The sequence below is a fragment of the Sinocyclocheilus grahami genome, unplaced genomic scaffold (genome assembly GCF_001515645.1).
Source record: "Sinocyclocheilus grahami isolate Dianchi unplaced genomic scaffold, SAMN03320097.WGS_v1.1 scaffold686.1, whole genome shotgun sequence".
Taxonomy (NCBI): Eukaryota; Metazoa; Chordata; class Actinopteri; order Cypriniformes; family Cyprinidae; genus Sinocyclocheilus; species Sinocyclocheilus grahami.
The window spans coordinates 344,845-360,366 of record NW_015505865.1 but is presented as its reverse complement, the minus strand read 5'-3'; the positions used below and the strand labels follow the sequence as shown (position 1 = coordinate 360,366).

Sequence of the window (15,522 nt, the reverse complement as noted above, 5' to 3'; positions counted from 1 at the left end):
TGCTAGAGTAAAAACCTGTTCATTGGTTACCTTACCACATACCGTAAAAATAGTATAGGGTATTTTAAAGACAATACTTTTAATGTAAAATTGTAAAATAAATCAAATCAAATAAATTATAATTACCTTAGAATTGAATAGAAAATGTATATTTAACAAGGCAATGCATACATTTTTACATACACGTTCCTTGTAAGTAAAAAAGTATAAATTGCATTATTGTCATTTAACCTCCAGTTAAACTCTCTTATGCCCAGCAGAAATGTTTTAAAACATTTCCACATGCATTCAAATCATTACAGTACTTTCTTTCTAGATATCTATAAAGCATTGTTCCATTCCTGATGTAGGTTAATAATTATCTGTGAAAGAGCTTGAGGTAGATCCAGTGAGTGGTTTGCATATGAAAGGCTTTCCCCAGTGAGGTCATATAAGCATGCTTCAAGTTTCAGCTCTCATCGCATTCACCTGAGCCAGCTAACAGAGGTCTTCAGGTTCATTTGAAAATGACAGGTTATACAGGTAGAGAACTGGAGGGTGAGCAGCTCCCTTACACTAACTTTTAATGGACTAAGCACAATGGATGCTTTAAATGTCATTGTGTGCAACTGAAAGGTCCCAACGCCATTAAAGATGATGAATTGTTCTGACCTGCTGCTCATTATATTGAAACTGAAGATTTGGTGTCAGTGTTACAAAATAGGAGGTAATTCTGACTTTGCTATGACAATCTGGCGTTTCTGAACCAGCTACTGTTTTGTTATTAGTTTAAGTATTTGCTATCGACTGTTCAAATGCAGAGTTTTGCACATTGTGTGTGTGCGCGCGAGCGAGAGAGAGAGAGAGAGAGCGAGAGAGCGCGAGAGCGACAGAGAGCGAGAGAGAGAGAGAGAGAGAGAGACGGGGTCACATCACAGTGGAGTCAGCTGTCTTAACCGTGGCTTGTGTGCTGCAAACACATACCAGCTTCATCACTGTGTCTGTCACGCGACTCTGTTCCCCTTTCGGGCTCTGTCTTTACATTTATTTTGAAAGATGAAGCTCGCGATTATGGTAAGGGGTGTTACATTTCCGACGAGTGCTTGTGGTGTTCGGCCAATCACAATGCACTGGGTCAGCTGGCCAATCAAAGCAGACTGCGCTTGTTGGAAGGAGGGACTTTGTAGAAAACGAAGCGTTTGAGAGAGGCGGGGCATAGAGGACCTACAATAATGTACAGTATTTGAAAAATAATGTGGTTTTTGAACATTAAAGCATGTCAACATTATGTTACACCAAATACACAAAATAATAATCTTTAAAAAAGCATAATATGACCCCTTTAAAGTATCTTCTTTTGTGTTCAGCAGAAGAACGAAACTCATACAGATTTGGAACAACTTGAGGATGAGTAAATGATGACAAAATTTTCATTTATGGGTAAACTATTCCTTTATTGAGAATATGATAAAACCACAGATGGGATCCCAGATGATGAAAAAGTCCAGTTGTAAATTAATGAACTCTGCCTGACATATTAAGACAATTGTAGTGTCATCTCCAAATCTGCGAGGTCTAGCTAAGTCATGCATACCGGTCTGGTGTGAAACACTGACACTCAAGGGCCACAGGTTCAAGTCGGGGTCACACGCTCCGCAAGTTGAAATCTGAACAGGTAGCTATGTAAGTGTAGAAAATGAATGATTCATTCCAACAATTCGTCCTATTAGTCTTTGTGGAAAAGTGTAATACCACCTGTCGAGAACCGTATATAGGGTCTCTGAAAACTTACCCATTAGAAGTTTTACAGCACTTGATGATACACGAGAGAGCAAGAGAGAAAGCAAACACAAGTGCATTGTCTATTGATGTGTTTTCTTGAATCTCAAATGAGTCCTGACCTGTCGGGGCCCATCGCAGTACCCTCAAAATTATTAGAGTCAGCCGGCAAAGCTGTATTCAAGTTTCATTAGTCACAATACATCTAATCATCGTGCCTGTTTTCCCACTGCAATACAATAAGTGCTCTATGAAAGCATCAAATGCAATATCAAGCCCATATTTTAAGTCTCTTCTGTACAGTGTAAGTGAAGGGACAACCCCTGAACTGTGTGGCCCAACTCATCCGTAACTCTATTTTGCTGGAGTCCCAGTATTTCCCTGATTTGGCTTCATCATACATTAAATTAAAAATAGCCTTGATGAGACAAAAAAGTACACTTTTGCATACTTTTAAAAAGAGAACTTATTACAGAAATAATATAGTTTAAACGAATATACTTAAGTGCAAATTTAATGTAATGTTTTCTGACACTTATTGCATTTTATTTGCAATTAAATAGACATTTATTATCGGTTATATTTAATGCAGTTAGCTGCACTTAAAAGTGCTTTTTGACCCACTTAAGTAGGACTTATGTGCATCTTTATGTTATGTCATTTTTTTTATTGTCTTTGAAATACTTTTACTTATGCTGGTAAACTAAAATGTACTTTAATGCAATTTCTATCGAAATGTGTATGTTATGAATATTGTGAAAATGTGAAATGTGAAATGTGAAAATATTGAATAACACACTACATTTGAAATTATATTTTGAAATGCTTAGTATGTTAGTCAGCACATCAAAATAAGTTTACTTCTGTAAAGCACCACACAAGATTATTAAACATAATGATTTAAAATGTACTTTAAAGTAAAACTTCTAATTTGACATTATTACAAAGTTAATTTTTAAGTGTACTTAAGTGTGTTAAGAAATATAGTCATGAAAGAGTATCTCTTTAAATACACGTAAGTGGCCTTTTATTTCAGTAATATTATATTATCTGCATGCAACTTTTAAAAAATATACTTTTTTAGATTTGAAATACACTTCAAGTGTACATTCAATACAATTAAGCTAACTACTTTTTTTACGGAAAATAGTTTTAAAGCACCCCAATGCTAAGACATGGGTCAGCAAGACACCTCGGGTTAGATCACATGAGTTTATACACACCACAGTACAGTTTTGCACTGATTCTGAGAAAAGTGAAGCAGAACAACTTCTAGTCATGTATTTACAAGGAAAACTTTTTCACTGATAAGAGAGGCCAGTCATGCAAACATTTCACCATCACTTGTCCCGAGGCTAACAGCGAGTGTAGGAAAGGGACACAATTGTATTTGGTATTAAAATGAAGATGTTTATCATTTTTATGACTCTTTCATAGCTCAGGAGATATAATTCAGGAGTTCTCAGTTGCTTTTCGTTGATGTATCAACTCTGTCTTGGATGCTTATCCTTAAATTGGATGATTGAAAAAAGAAACAATAGCAATATTAATTTGGATAGCACAACTCATTTATTCTTGGAAGAATTTGAGACACCTGAGTTCGTATTGAGATCTCTTACTTTAGTATTTTGGTATCATGGCAAAGCTGAGCACAGTTTGAGATACTGATGAGAATTTTAGAGGAGACATGTATGGGATCCATGCTGGGAGAAAAAAAAACATCTTAAACCAGCCTAAGCTTGTTTGCTGGCCTTAGTTGGTCTCCCAGACTGGTGTGTCAGACCTATGTTCCTGTTTTGTTGTGTTCTCTCCCCATGTGCTCCCCGTGACCCAGTTTCTCCCTTGTTTGACTGTGTTCGTTTGGTTCAGGTGTGTCACGTCAATTACCATCGTTTAGTCTTGTGTATATGTATTGGTGTCTGTTCCTGGTTTCCTTTGTCCAGTGTGAAACGTCTATACCAGGCATGTCAAACTCAATTCCTGGAGAGCCGGAGCCCTGCAGAGTTTAGATTCAACCCTAATTAAACACACCTGATCCAACTAATCAAGTCCTTCAGGCTTATTTGAAAACTACAAGGTATGTGTGTTGGAGCAGGGTTAGAACAAAATTCTACAGGGCTCCGGCCCTCCAGGAATTGAGTTTGACTCACGACTCAACTCAAGAGTTTGACTTGATTCGTGAGTCTCCTCTGTGTCCTTTGCTCCTGCACAGCAGACACCCGTGACAGAACACTGGATCAAACAGTATGAATTGGGCTGAGGACTTTATCTTCAATTTCCAGCAGGAGGGACAGTCTTTGGAGCAGTATGTGGAGGAGTTTCTGACCGTGTTACATCAGGTGAGCTGTTAATGCTTGCTTCCGGATGGGACAAAAAGATGATCATTTGTTTCGATTTCTAACTCCTGACGATTGCTGTAGACCTGTAGCAGACTTTATAAGATACATTCTCAATTTATATGGATCCAATTTCTTTGTCGATGTAGAGGATAATCATCCTCTTCCCATCTGGAAGCATGTGAACGCTTCAGCTCACCATAAGCCAGGTTCCAATGTGCCCACTTCCTCAGTTCCACCCTCGCTTCCCGGAGTTCTCCGAAGCTGCTTCTCAGTCCTTAGCCCAGAATCGCCCGCCAGCCGCTCCACTCTCAAGCCCGCTGGCCACTGCACTGTCAAGCCCTATGATAGCAGCTCCAATCTCCTTAACCTCAAACCAAAAGAGGAGCATGAGGAGAAAGAAACCCGGAACCGCTCCCCTGAGTCCGCTCCAGTGTCGGCTCCAGCCACTGAGTTAAGTTCTGAATCCTCTACAGCCCAAACAAATTCAGAGTCCGTTCCAAGCCCAGGGAGGACTCCTGTCCCCATGTCCGGCCCGGAGAGGGCAATGGTTCCCGCGTCTGGCCTGGGGAGAGCCTCAGATCCTGAGTCAAGTCCAGAGAGGGCTCCTATCCACACATCCGGCCCAGAGAGGGCTCCTGTCCCCGTGTCCGGCCCGGAGAGGGCTGTGGTTCCCATGTTTGGCCCGGGAAGGACCACAGATCCCGACTTAAGTCCAGAGAGGGCTGTTGTTCCCACATTAAGCCCAGGGAGGATCTCAAATCCCGAGTCAAGCCCAGGGAGGGCTCCTGTTCCCACGTTAGGCCCAGAGAGGGCCTCAGATTCCGAGTTTAGCCCAGAGCCCAGCCCAGATCCAGTTCCAGCCAGGGGATCCGGAGTCTTCCCCAAGAAAAAATGTTTTGGGGGGGACTATACGTCTCCAGCCGTAGGGGCCGGGCAGAGTTCCGAGGCCAAGGCCATGGAGGCCACTCCGCCATGGCTCCCCGAACTGCCTGCTCCACCATGATTCCCGGAACCGGTACCGCCCTGGAGGCCTCCTGTCTCGTACAAGCCAGGGCACCCACCCTCCCACCCCCTTTGTTGATTGTATGTGGTGCGAAGACGTGCCTTCCGGGAGGGGGAGGTGATGTCAGACCTATGTACCTATTTTGTTGTGTTTTCTCCCCATGTGCTCCCCGTGACCCAGTTTCTCCCTTGTTTGATGTTCAGGTGTGTCACGTCAATTACCCTCATTTATTCTTGTGTATATATAGTGGTGTCTGTTCCTGGTTTCCTTTGTCCAGTGTTAAACGTCTATACTATGTGCTCTGTGTGTGTTCCTGCCTGCCCTTAGTTACCCCTATTTGGATTATTAAAGACTGTGATTCGTGAATCTCCTGCATCTCCGCATCCTTCGCTCCTGCACAGCAGACACCCGTGACAGTAGCTATGTTTCCATCCAAAGATTTGAATTAAACTTATGCACAAAACTGAAATATTGCATAAAACATTTGCGAGCAAAGCACCGTTTCCATCCAACGAGTCAAAGAGAAAAACATTCCTGGTAAACTGTGGCACTAAATATCACTAGGAATATAGGTGAAGCCACTGAATATAATCATTTTCATATATGATATAAATTACTTGCACCTCAGAGCGAGCAGATGTAACACAATAGATGCTGTCAATGCTTTCATAGGTGGATGCTGCTGTTTGGGAACGTAGTCGTGTAAGACAATTATACAGAAATACTTTGACAACAGACTTTGCTCAGGCATTTCAGAATGACCATAACAACATATAGATGCTGTGAACGAGATCGGTCCGCTGCTAGTCAAGTTATCCCATCACATAGCGCAAAGTCACATGACTTTTTCGATGTGCATGGAGGAATTTATTTGGTAAATGTGTTTCCATCGTAGTTTATGCACATTTTTTCTTATCGGATAAAAAGTGTATCCTACTCAAATGTGCGCATACGTTTTTTTATGTGCATTTTTAGAATTTATGCACATCTTGGCGTTTCCATCCAGTGGTTTTTTAATGTGATATTCCAAAATGCGCATACAATAGGTGGATGGAAACGCAGCTAGTGTGTTGGCTGCTTTTAGAGGGGTTTGGACATTTTTCTAGCTGGTTAGTCTCAGAGAACAAATGGATACCCAGTTAAACCAGCTAAACACCAACCTAACCAGGCTGGAAGAGCATTTTAAACTAGACCATCTTTATTGCTGTCTATAAATTGAGATATTGTCTCATTTGTGTTGTGTGTGTTCCTTTGGTTGGTTAAATTTACCACTAGAGCTCAGCTATTTAAAAATAAATGTAAAAAAATTGCATATTTTTGTTATACAAGGCAACAAATCATGCTTTGTAAAATAACGCAAGGTCACAAAAATCATTTTGACTCATCCCTGCCAATTATTTATTTTTATTATTTTTTATAATATTAATATTTGTTAATATTTGTTCTTCTTGATGTTATTTTTATAATAAATAATATTTTTATTATTATTATTGAAATACTAAATTAAAATATAATCAAAATATTACAAAATTGACTCCCCATAACCATATAAATCTTGGTTATATGAGGAGTCACTGACAATGGAAGTATATAGGCCCATTTATTTATTATTTAAAACCAGAAATGTGTGGCTTATATAATAATAAAGTGCACTTACATTGATTCTTCTCTTAAAATGTGCTTTATTTAAGCAGGAAAACTGAAAAATCACAATTTACAAAATCATGCTAACTAACGTACTGTTTTCATCTTGTGGCTAACATAACGTCTACAGATTGACCCTGTTCACTTCCATTGAAAGAATCTTACTGTAACCCTGATTTATGCTTTTTATTAAGGTAATCATGGACAAGTTGATATTATATTTTGTGGTAATTGACATTAGGCCAATAATGCCTGTCAATAGAGATTAACTTTTATTGAACCCAGAATATTCCATTAATGTGCACAATGAGCAAATGGCCTTAACAGAATGTACATCTTAGATCTTGCCCTAACCTGCTCCTATGGACAATATACATATTCACTGCATGACATTTGGGGGGGTTCTGGTTATTTCAGAAGTCTGTCTTTTGCCAACATCATTGACGGCAACACACAGGCTATTTTCATTCAGATACAGTAAAGTGAGTGAGTAGCACCACCAGCGCTCAGCCAAATCCCTCCATAACTGATTTGCAGAAAATTACAGTTGTTTGGCAAATAAACAATTCATGGACAGTTACATACCTATTCCCAACATTTTATTATGTAAGCTTTATGTTTACACCTCAAATGACAAGGGAATATATAGTAATGTTAATATTACTAAGCCAGTCTCCAAACTCATCCTCTCAAATTTCTTGGGTATGCAGAGTATTCACAGCTTTTATAGACTGAACGGACCTGATATAGAGCAGAACAGTCGGGTTCCGGAAGTCAAAACCCCATTCACATTCTCCATAGGAAAATAGATTTTTAACAATAACTGGTAAACCTTTAAAGACAGACCCGCTGTGAGCTCTGAGATTGTTAGTTGATTGTATATGCTTTTGTTGAACCCATCTGTCTATTTTTAAAATAATCTCATTTAATAGTGGAATTCTTGGTGAAAAACTACATTACCCATGATGCGGTACAGAAAATTCCACCAATCAGAGAGTCACAGCAAGCAAAGCTCCACCCACTCCCATGAAGAGCCGCAAATGATGTAATCGAGTCGGTCTTTCTATGCTCTCAAAATACATAAATGTTTGCATATATATGCATATTTTGCAATAAAATTAAAATATATTGTTTCTGTAGATACAATAAAAAACTTTGAATAGTTTTATATTTCTCCATTGGTTTAATCTAATTATGTCATTCGCAATGCTACATGGGATTGTAGTTCTTCCCCTCAATAAAACTGTACACAGTCTTATACTTTTGTGCTTATGTCCAATTTGTATATTTTTTTGGTAGCACTTTATTTTATAGGGGTCATATGATGCAATTTCAATTTTTCCTTTCTCTTTGGAGTGTTACAAGCTAAAAAGACAGTATAAGTCATTATAATCAGTAATTATGTCCCCACTGGATGCAACAAATGCCTCGTTTGTAATGGGTTTTATGTTTTTGCCTCGTCGCTCCGGCCAGGACACGTCATCAACAGTATGTGAGGGGCGTAACATTTCCGTCACACGCTTGAGGTATTCGGCCAATCACAACGCACTGGATAGCTAGCCAATCAGAGCACACCTCGCTTTTTCAGAGCGATGAGCTTTGTAAAAATTTACGCGTTTCAAAAAGGTGGGGCATAGAGGAGAAACAATAATGTACAGTATGTGGAAAATAATGTGTTTTTTTTACTTTAAACCGCATAAACACATTTCATTACACCAGATACACAAAATAATGTTCTTTTTAGCAGCATCATATGACCCCTTTAAGGACCAATTCTCACTATTAACTAGTTGCGTATTAGCATGCATATTACAAGCATGCTAACTATTAATAAGCAGCAAATTAGGAGTTTATTAAGGCAAAAGTCATAATTAATAGTTACTTAATGCTGGGAACTAAAGTGTGACCACCACTTTTTGGATTCAAATTAAAGTTTGTACTGTTGTGATTCTCCTCATAGCTGGTTGGTTTTGGTCCAGGCTTATAATGCTTTAACAAAGACTTTTTGAAAATTTCTATGGGAAAAATACTTCCTTAACCAGCTCCACTGAAAAAGTGGGCGGGCATCAGTGCATTCTACATGTGTAACTATAAAATATACTGTTCCTCCATATATATCTTTGAGTTCAGCTCATTGAAAATGGGGGCAAAAACTAAAGTGTTGCGTTTATAATTTTGTTCAGTGTATATATACTGTATATATGTATACTGTATATATTGCCAAATATATTTGGTTTGGACTTGACAAATACAACTTGAAGTACTGTATGGTTTTAACCACTGACAATAAAAAAGAAGAAATGTGCTAAAGATTGCTTTTTAGATTCTGCTAATGTTCTTGTCAAATCTAACGGTGATTTTGTTTTTGCAGCGGATGTGGCACGCTGCTTGAACAGTGCGCTCCAGGTGGGCTGCGGTGCCTTTGCCTGTCTTGAAAACTCAACGTGTGACACAGATGGCATGCACGAAATCTGCAAGTCCTTTCTCTACAGTGCTGCTAAATTCGACACTCAGGTATGTACGTTTGCATACAATTCAAGCCAAAGAACAATAAAGATATATCAGTTCATCGATGGATACACAATATCCTATTGAAGTCAAAGGCGCCTTTTCAGCAGACAGGAAGAAGCTAAGAAGCAATGGGATTGGATGAATCCTGTCAAATGAATGCGGCTGAAGTCCACCGAGATCTGAAAAAGGCCCAATGGGAGCTATTATTTTCAAAAGTTCTTATTACAGAGGGATTCATAAATGCTTTCTTAATTGATGGCCTTATATAGACTTACATTGTATCACAATAATTGTTGCTTTAGTGATTTGACCACCAATTTTACCTCAAACAAAGATCTTATTACCAAGTTAATACATTGAAAATTGATTTAAACGAATCGTTACATAGAACTGGTTCAAATGAATGATTTGTTTGAAAATCATTACTTTTTAGTGCCCAAGGTTCTGCTTATTATAATAAAAACCTTTCCAGTTTCATGAGGTGGACTGAAGTTACAGTTCAGGCCTGTGCTTGACATGGGGTTTCCTGTTGATTTTGCAGGGTAAGGCTTTTGTGAAAGAAAGCTTGAAGTGCATTGCCAATGGCATCACTTCCAAGATCTTTCTAACAGTCAGACGGTGTTCCACCTTCCAGAGGATGATTTTGGAGGTTCAAGAGGAGTGTTACAGCAAGCTGGACATTTGTACAGTGGCCAAATCAAACCCAGAAGCCATTGCAGAGGTCGTTCAGCTACCCAGCCACTTCCCCAACAGGTAAGACTCCTGAACCGGATGAAACGATTTCATCTTATGGTGTACACACAAACAGAAAAAGGGTTGACCATACTAATTTTGGAAATGAAAGAATCAGTTAGGTGGATTCCCTTGTGAAAAAGAAGTGTGCAAAATTGTATTGAATTAATTGTATTAAATATAAACTGCGCTTGCAGATAATATAATATTACTGAAATAAAAGGCTACTTAAGTGTATAAAGAGTATGTTTTCAAGACTGTTTCTTAACTCAACTTAAGTACACTTTAAAAAGTTCACTTTTTTATAATCTCTAAAGGTTTTACTTTAAATTAGATTTTAAATCATTATGAATAATAAATTGTCATGCTTTTAAAAAGTACACTTATTTTGATGTATTGACTAACATACTAAATCACATGTAAAGTACTTGATTATAATTTTAACTGTAGTGTGTCATTTGATATTCAGTTTAAAGTAAATATATTTTAAATGTCCTAAATTTACACAAAATGACATACAAGTTTCAAAAGAAATTACATTAAAGCATATTTTAGTTACTGTGAATGCTTGTCAGTACATTGAGCATTACATTTTAACAGAGGCGGACAGTAGTGAAGTATTTTTACTTTACTCAAGTCAATTTAAAAAGTATCTGTAGTTGAGTGTTTTTCTTTGTAAAACTTTACTTCACTACATTCCAAAGCATAATGTCACACTTTTTACTGCACTTCATTTCATAAATAAAAGTTGTTGTTTGTTTTACCTTTAATACTTAAGAACATATTAAAAATTTAGTACTTTCTTGTACTCGTGTAAATCTTTGAATTACTTTTACTTGAGTAAAAGTAAGAAAGCAATAGATTTCTAATGTAATTAAGTATTAAATTATATTTAATATGAAACGTAGAGCAGTAAAAATACAATATTATGCTTTGGAATGTTGTGAAGTAAAGTTTCTAAAGAAAAACACTCTAAACACACTAAAGTACCAGACACCTGAAAAGTAAATTTACAGCTGAGTAAAAAATACTTCACTACTGTCCGCCTCTGCATTTTAACCATATTTCAAAGACAATAGAATAATTATGAAATTGCATATAAAGATGTACTTAAGTCCTGCTTACAGTGAGTCAAAAAACACTCATCTAATTGCATTTTATATCAATTTAATGTGATACGTGTTTGCAAATCTGTTAGACGCATTATATTGTGTGTCATTAAGCTGTGTTTAGCTAAATGGTAAAAACACAACATTGTTTTTGCATTCATTTAATGCACATTTTGAATTCAGTAAACCCACTTCAGTCTATGGTTAAAATGTTATGCAAATTTTAAGCATGTGTATGTGCATTTCCATTCTTCTTTCGCTTTAAATTCACTGAGCATTTGCAGCACTATCTGTAGCTTTCTAATGCTGCTTAACCCGCTAATTTGTTGACGCACTGGCTCAGCGTGAGTTCTCTGTCTCGCCGCAGGTTTTATGGGAAACTACTGCAGAGTTTGATGGAGTGTGACGATGAGACGGTGGACCTGGTGAGGGCAAATCTGTTGACCCGATTAGGGCCCGAGATCGCCATGCTCTTCCAACTACTGCAGAACAAGCCGTGTCCGTCTGCTGCAGTACCTACTGGAATGGAGACTCATGGTGGGTGGCGGTGGTCTGTCAGTCCCCATGGATACAAGATCCAGCCAAATCTACGCAACAGAGATGCCTCGAATCTTTTTGGCAAGAAACGCAACATTGGTGACAGCTCTTAACTTCAGACCAATTTGCCAGTCCAAACTTAGCCATCGTGCACACATAAACAAACGCAAAGTGAAAACACACACACAAAAAAAATTAAAGCAAGACAAAACAGTGGTTTATTTTCCGAGGCTATACAAGGACACATTCCTTCTCAACTGGAAAAAAGGCATGCACCAGTGCGGAAACATCTTGAATGTCCTAATTCTAAGTTTATCACTTCATATTCTACGAGTTTTACACGTTTAAGGGGAAATCGGTCTGGTTTACAGACCGATCCGCGTGTAGGTCAAGTCAAGGTCATCATGAAATCCAGCGGGAGTCATCCAGGCCATTATGTAGAGAGCTTTTAGACTTATTTCCATGAAAATATCTCTAGAAACGAAAGGAAAATACTATCGGAAAAAAAAAAATCAATAGCCATTTATATATGAAATATATCTTACAGAGATTACAGCAAAGAAAATGTATGTGTATATAAACTGAGTCTAGCATTGATGTGAAATAGTTGGCATGTGTTATAGAAATAAGAGTGTACTATTTATTTATTAACAGATATTTTACTACTACTTTAGCTGTAAATCTCAAATTGCCACTAGCCTATTTGTGAAACTCTCCCATTTGGCGAGAGCTATATCTTTAAAAATCGATGTGCAGGAATTCATTAAAATACCAAAAAAACTCAAGTTCAAATGTCGTAAATCATAAGAAGCGAGTACAGCAACAGTAGATGTCAGCGATCCACACTGGACGACCAAACAATATTTATGAAATGAGTTGCACATGAAGAGACAGATAACTTCTCTTCGCACTCCTTCAGCTTCTTTCTGAAGATCTACAGGAGCTTATTTTCACTGTTCGCAAGCTCTTGGATGGCCTCGCTACTTATTATCTGTTCAAAGAGTGCAGTACAAATAAATCAATTCTAAGCCCTGAGTGCATTGTTAGCGCTCCATCTAAACACATATTTTGGCAAACCTTTTGGACAGATGAACAAATTACTCCCTGGTGAATATGACATGCAGAAGTGAGTTCAAGCGCGCTGTTCTCAGCGTTGCTGAGACAAAAAATAAAATAAATAACTGAAATGTCTATTTAAAAATATATTAATTGAATTATTCATATTTATTTTCTGACTATATTATTTAAATGTTTATTTTAGCTCTGTGGGCAATATTAGTTCATTCAGCAAGCATCGGTTTATAGATATAGTGCTTTTTGATTGCTTAGGCATCTGTTTTTTGGGAGCTATTTGAAATTTATTTAATCTATCCCTTATTTAGTCATTCTGAGTTGACTGTATAAGACCCATGTAATGACTCTGTGCTGGTCATGGGGGAACACACTGGTCATATGATATATGGGACCACTATAATGCAAACTTTGTCAAAAGTTTATTGAGCATTGCCACATGCTGTGTATACATTCAGGGTTTATGAGCTATATAGAGTATATATTGTTAGCTTTAACAGAGTAATTGACATCCAGTATTTCATAGCGCTGTCATTAATAGAGAGGGCGATGCGGTTCAGCCGTCATACGGTTAGAGCGAGCGGTTAATTTGGGGCAGTCACTGCAAAGTGTTTTCCGGGGCCATTCACGACACTATGCAATATATAACATTTCCAAAAGGCCTATTTCTCTCAGAGTGTTTACCCAGGGTGAATGGGGAAGAGCTCTTCGTACATGCTGCTTGGGGAAGTTCAGATTAGCAAAGACTGGAGGGCAGTGTTCGGCTTGGGAATGACTGAGGACCGAGGGCCAAATCCAATCAAACTACCGCAAAACCACTTTTTGACTATTCCCGTCCAAAAACAAATTCCATAGCAAAGAAGCCTTTTCACCACTGAGTGATTTAACCATTCAAATGACCAATCTGCATCACTTAATATGTCCTGACTTGTTTGAAAAACACAGGCTAGCCATTAAACGGCTTGTTTTATGGTGAACTCGCACTGGCGCCATATTGGTAGTGTGGTGATAATACAGCAGTTTGATTGAATTGGACCCAAAGCGAAATGTGAGAGTAGAACCGGAGAGGGCAGAATGACTGTTTTTTCTTAAACCAAATGATCTGCAAATCTAAAAGTAATTCACCAAACTATGCAATAATCACTAGAAAGGTTGCAAACTAAAAATCCATGCTATCAAGCCCTAAGTGGAAATGGGGCTGTTTAAGTTATGAGACTAGGCAACAGTAACGTTTTTCTTCTCCCATATTAAATCAAATCCCCTCTTGCCAATAATCCTTTGTTTTTTGTTTTTTTTCACCCTGATTTCTTTATTTCGCATTCCTGTTTCTGGCCAAACTGGTTAATTCTCTTTTTCTGTATGTGTGTATGTGTATTTATAATAATATATGAACTTTCCGTCTCATAGGACCACTATCAAAAGGGCATTGAAGCATAGTCAGATTCTGCTCAGAAACACTAGAATAGCTGCTGCGTTCTTGTTGAACAGGCAAGGATGCAGTGGCAAAGTGAGGATTTTTTCTTTGTTCGTTTCTGTTTGGGAAATACGGTATGATATCGCATTCTATTAAACACCAAGGAAGTACCTGTACCAAACAAAGCTGCTAAACTGATTTCCAACCCCACTGTGTTACGTTAAAGCTATTTTTCCATTGAAATCCCATCAGTTTGTCCGACATTAACTGTGTGCATCATGCCGAACATTTTCAAACTAAATGACCAGTGACTCGATTATGCATTACCATTTTCATGCACTTCTGGTATCTCAGCAACAAGGTGTCCATACCATCTCCAGAGAAACAGCAGGGAGTGCAGACGTTTTTTTTTTCAGCCCAGCTCAAAGACATTTGATGTTTAAAAAGACGCTGGTGAACTACTCTTAAGTAGCATTAAAGTTTGATTTTCGGCAATGCTGTTCAGAAGGTTTGGCCACTCTTGTCCTGATCGCATCTTTTCTTCCGTTACTAAATCAAAGGGTGTTGTACATTTAAATGTAAATGTCTGTTATTTTGTTAAATTATTACAATGCATTTGTTAGACTGCTGTGGATACAAGGCTTTTTTTCTCATTCAAAGCCTCTGTCATGTAGCTCAACATTTTATTCATATTGTGATTCAGAGAATTTTCAAAAACATAATGGATTTTGTAAACTTCAGAGAATGTATATTTTATCAAATGTCTGTATTTGGTGCCTACGGCACTGAAAGTTTAGTGCAGCCCTCTGGTCATTTGAACTTGAATAGCATTGTGTCCTTATCACGATTTATGGTGGATTAGCAGAGATTGGAGACTGACCCTTCTTGTTGCCAAATTTAAAGTTTATATAACCACTGCCTCAAGGAAACATCAAGACTTCTAGACTTAGGATCGAATCGAACGTTATTTCCCTGCGTTACAGAAATAGTGTAGAATGTAGAGTGGGAATGATTGGAAAATGAGGTTCTGTGTGATCAAATTGTCCCAATCAGACATGTTTCAGGCTAGGTTAGTGCTTAGTTGATATTGTCATTTTACGTCATAACCAGAAAGATCAGGATGCACTACAATAGAAGCGATCTGTTCATGCAGGTCCTTCATTGTCTCAGATTCACCAAAACCTGGTGATTTCTCCTCTTTGATCCAGGGCCCTGGGGACTATAGGCTACACAAGCCATTAAACTGTATGGTACTTTCTCCTCTCAAAACTTGAAACCACTTATATCGCTCATATTCCTGTCTATGTTCAAATGTTGAGATTCAATGTTGTTGTATGTTTCTTTTAAAATGCAGTATGAAACCAAAATAGGAAAAGATTGTTTTGCAAGGCTTTCTCTCTTTTT

At 38.0% G+C, this 15,522-nt stretch overlaps 1 protein-coding gene across 1 annotated transcript in view; it reads left to right on the top strand.

Moving 5' to 3' along the window:
• The window catches only part of LOC107559448 (stanniocalcin-like), a 15,564-nt gene extending 2,795 nt beyond the window's left edge, over positions 1–12,769 (top strand). The window contains exons 2-4 of the mRNA XM_016243279.1: positions 9,116–9,258; positions 9,797–10,008; positions 11,464–12,769. Coding sequence (XP_016098765.1) covers positions 9,116–9,258; positions 9,797–10,008; positions 11,464–11,746 — 638 coding nt within the window. The 3' untranslated portion in view covers positions 11,747–12,769. The remainder of the gene's footprint in view (positions 1–9,115; positions 9,259–9,796; positions 10,009–11,463) is intronic.
• Positions 12,770–15,522: the final 2,753 nt, after the last annotated feature.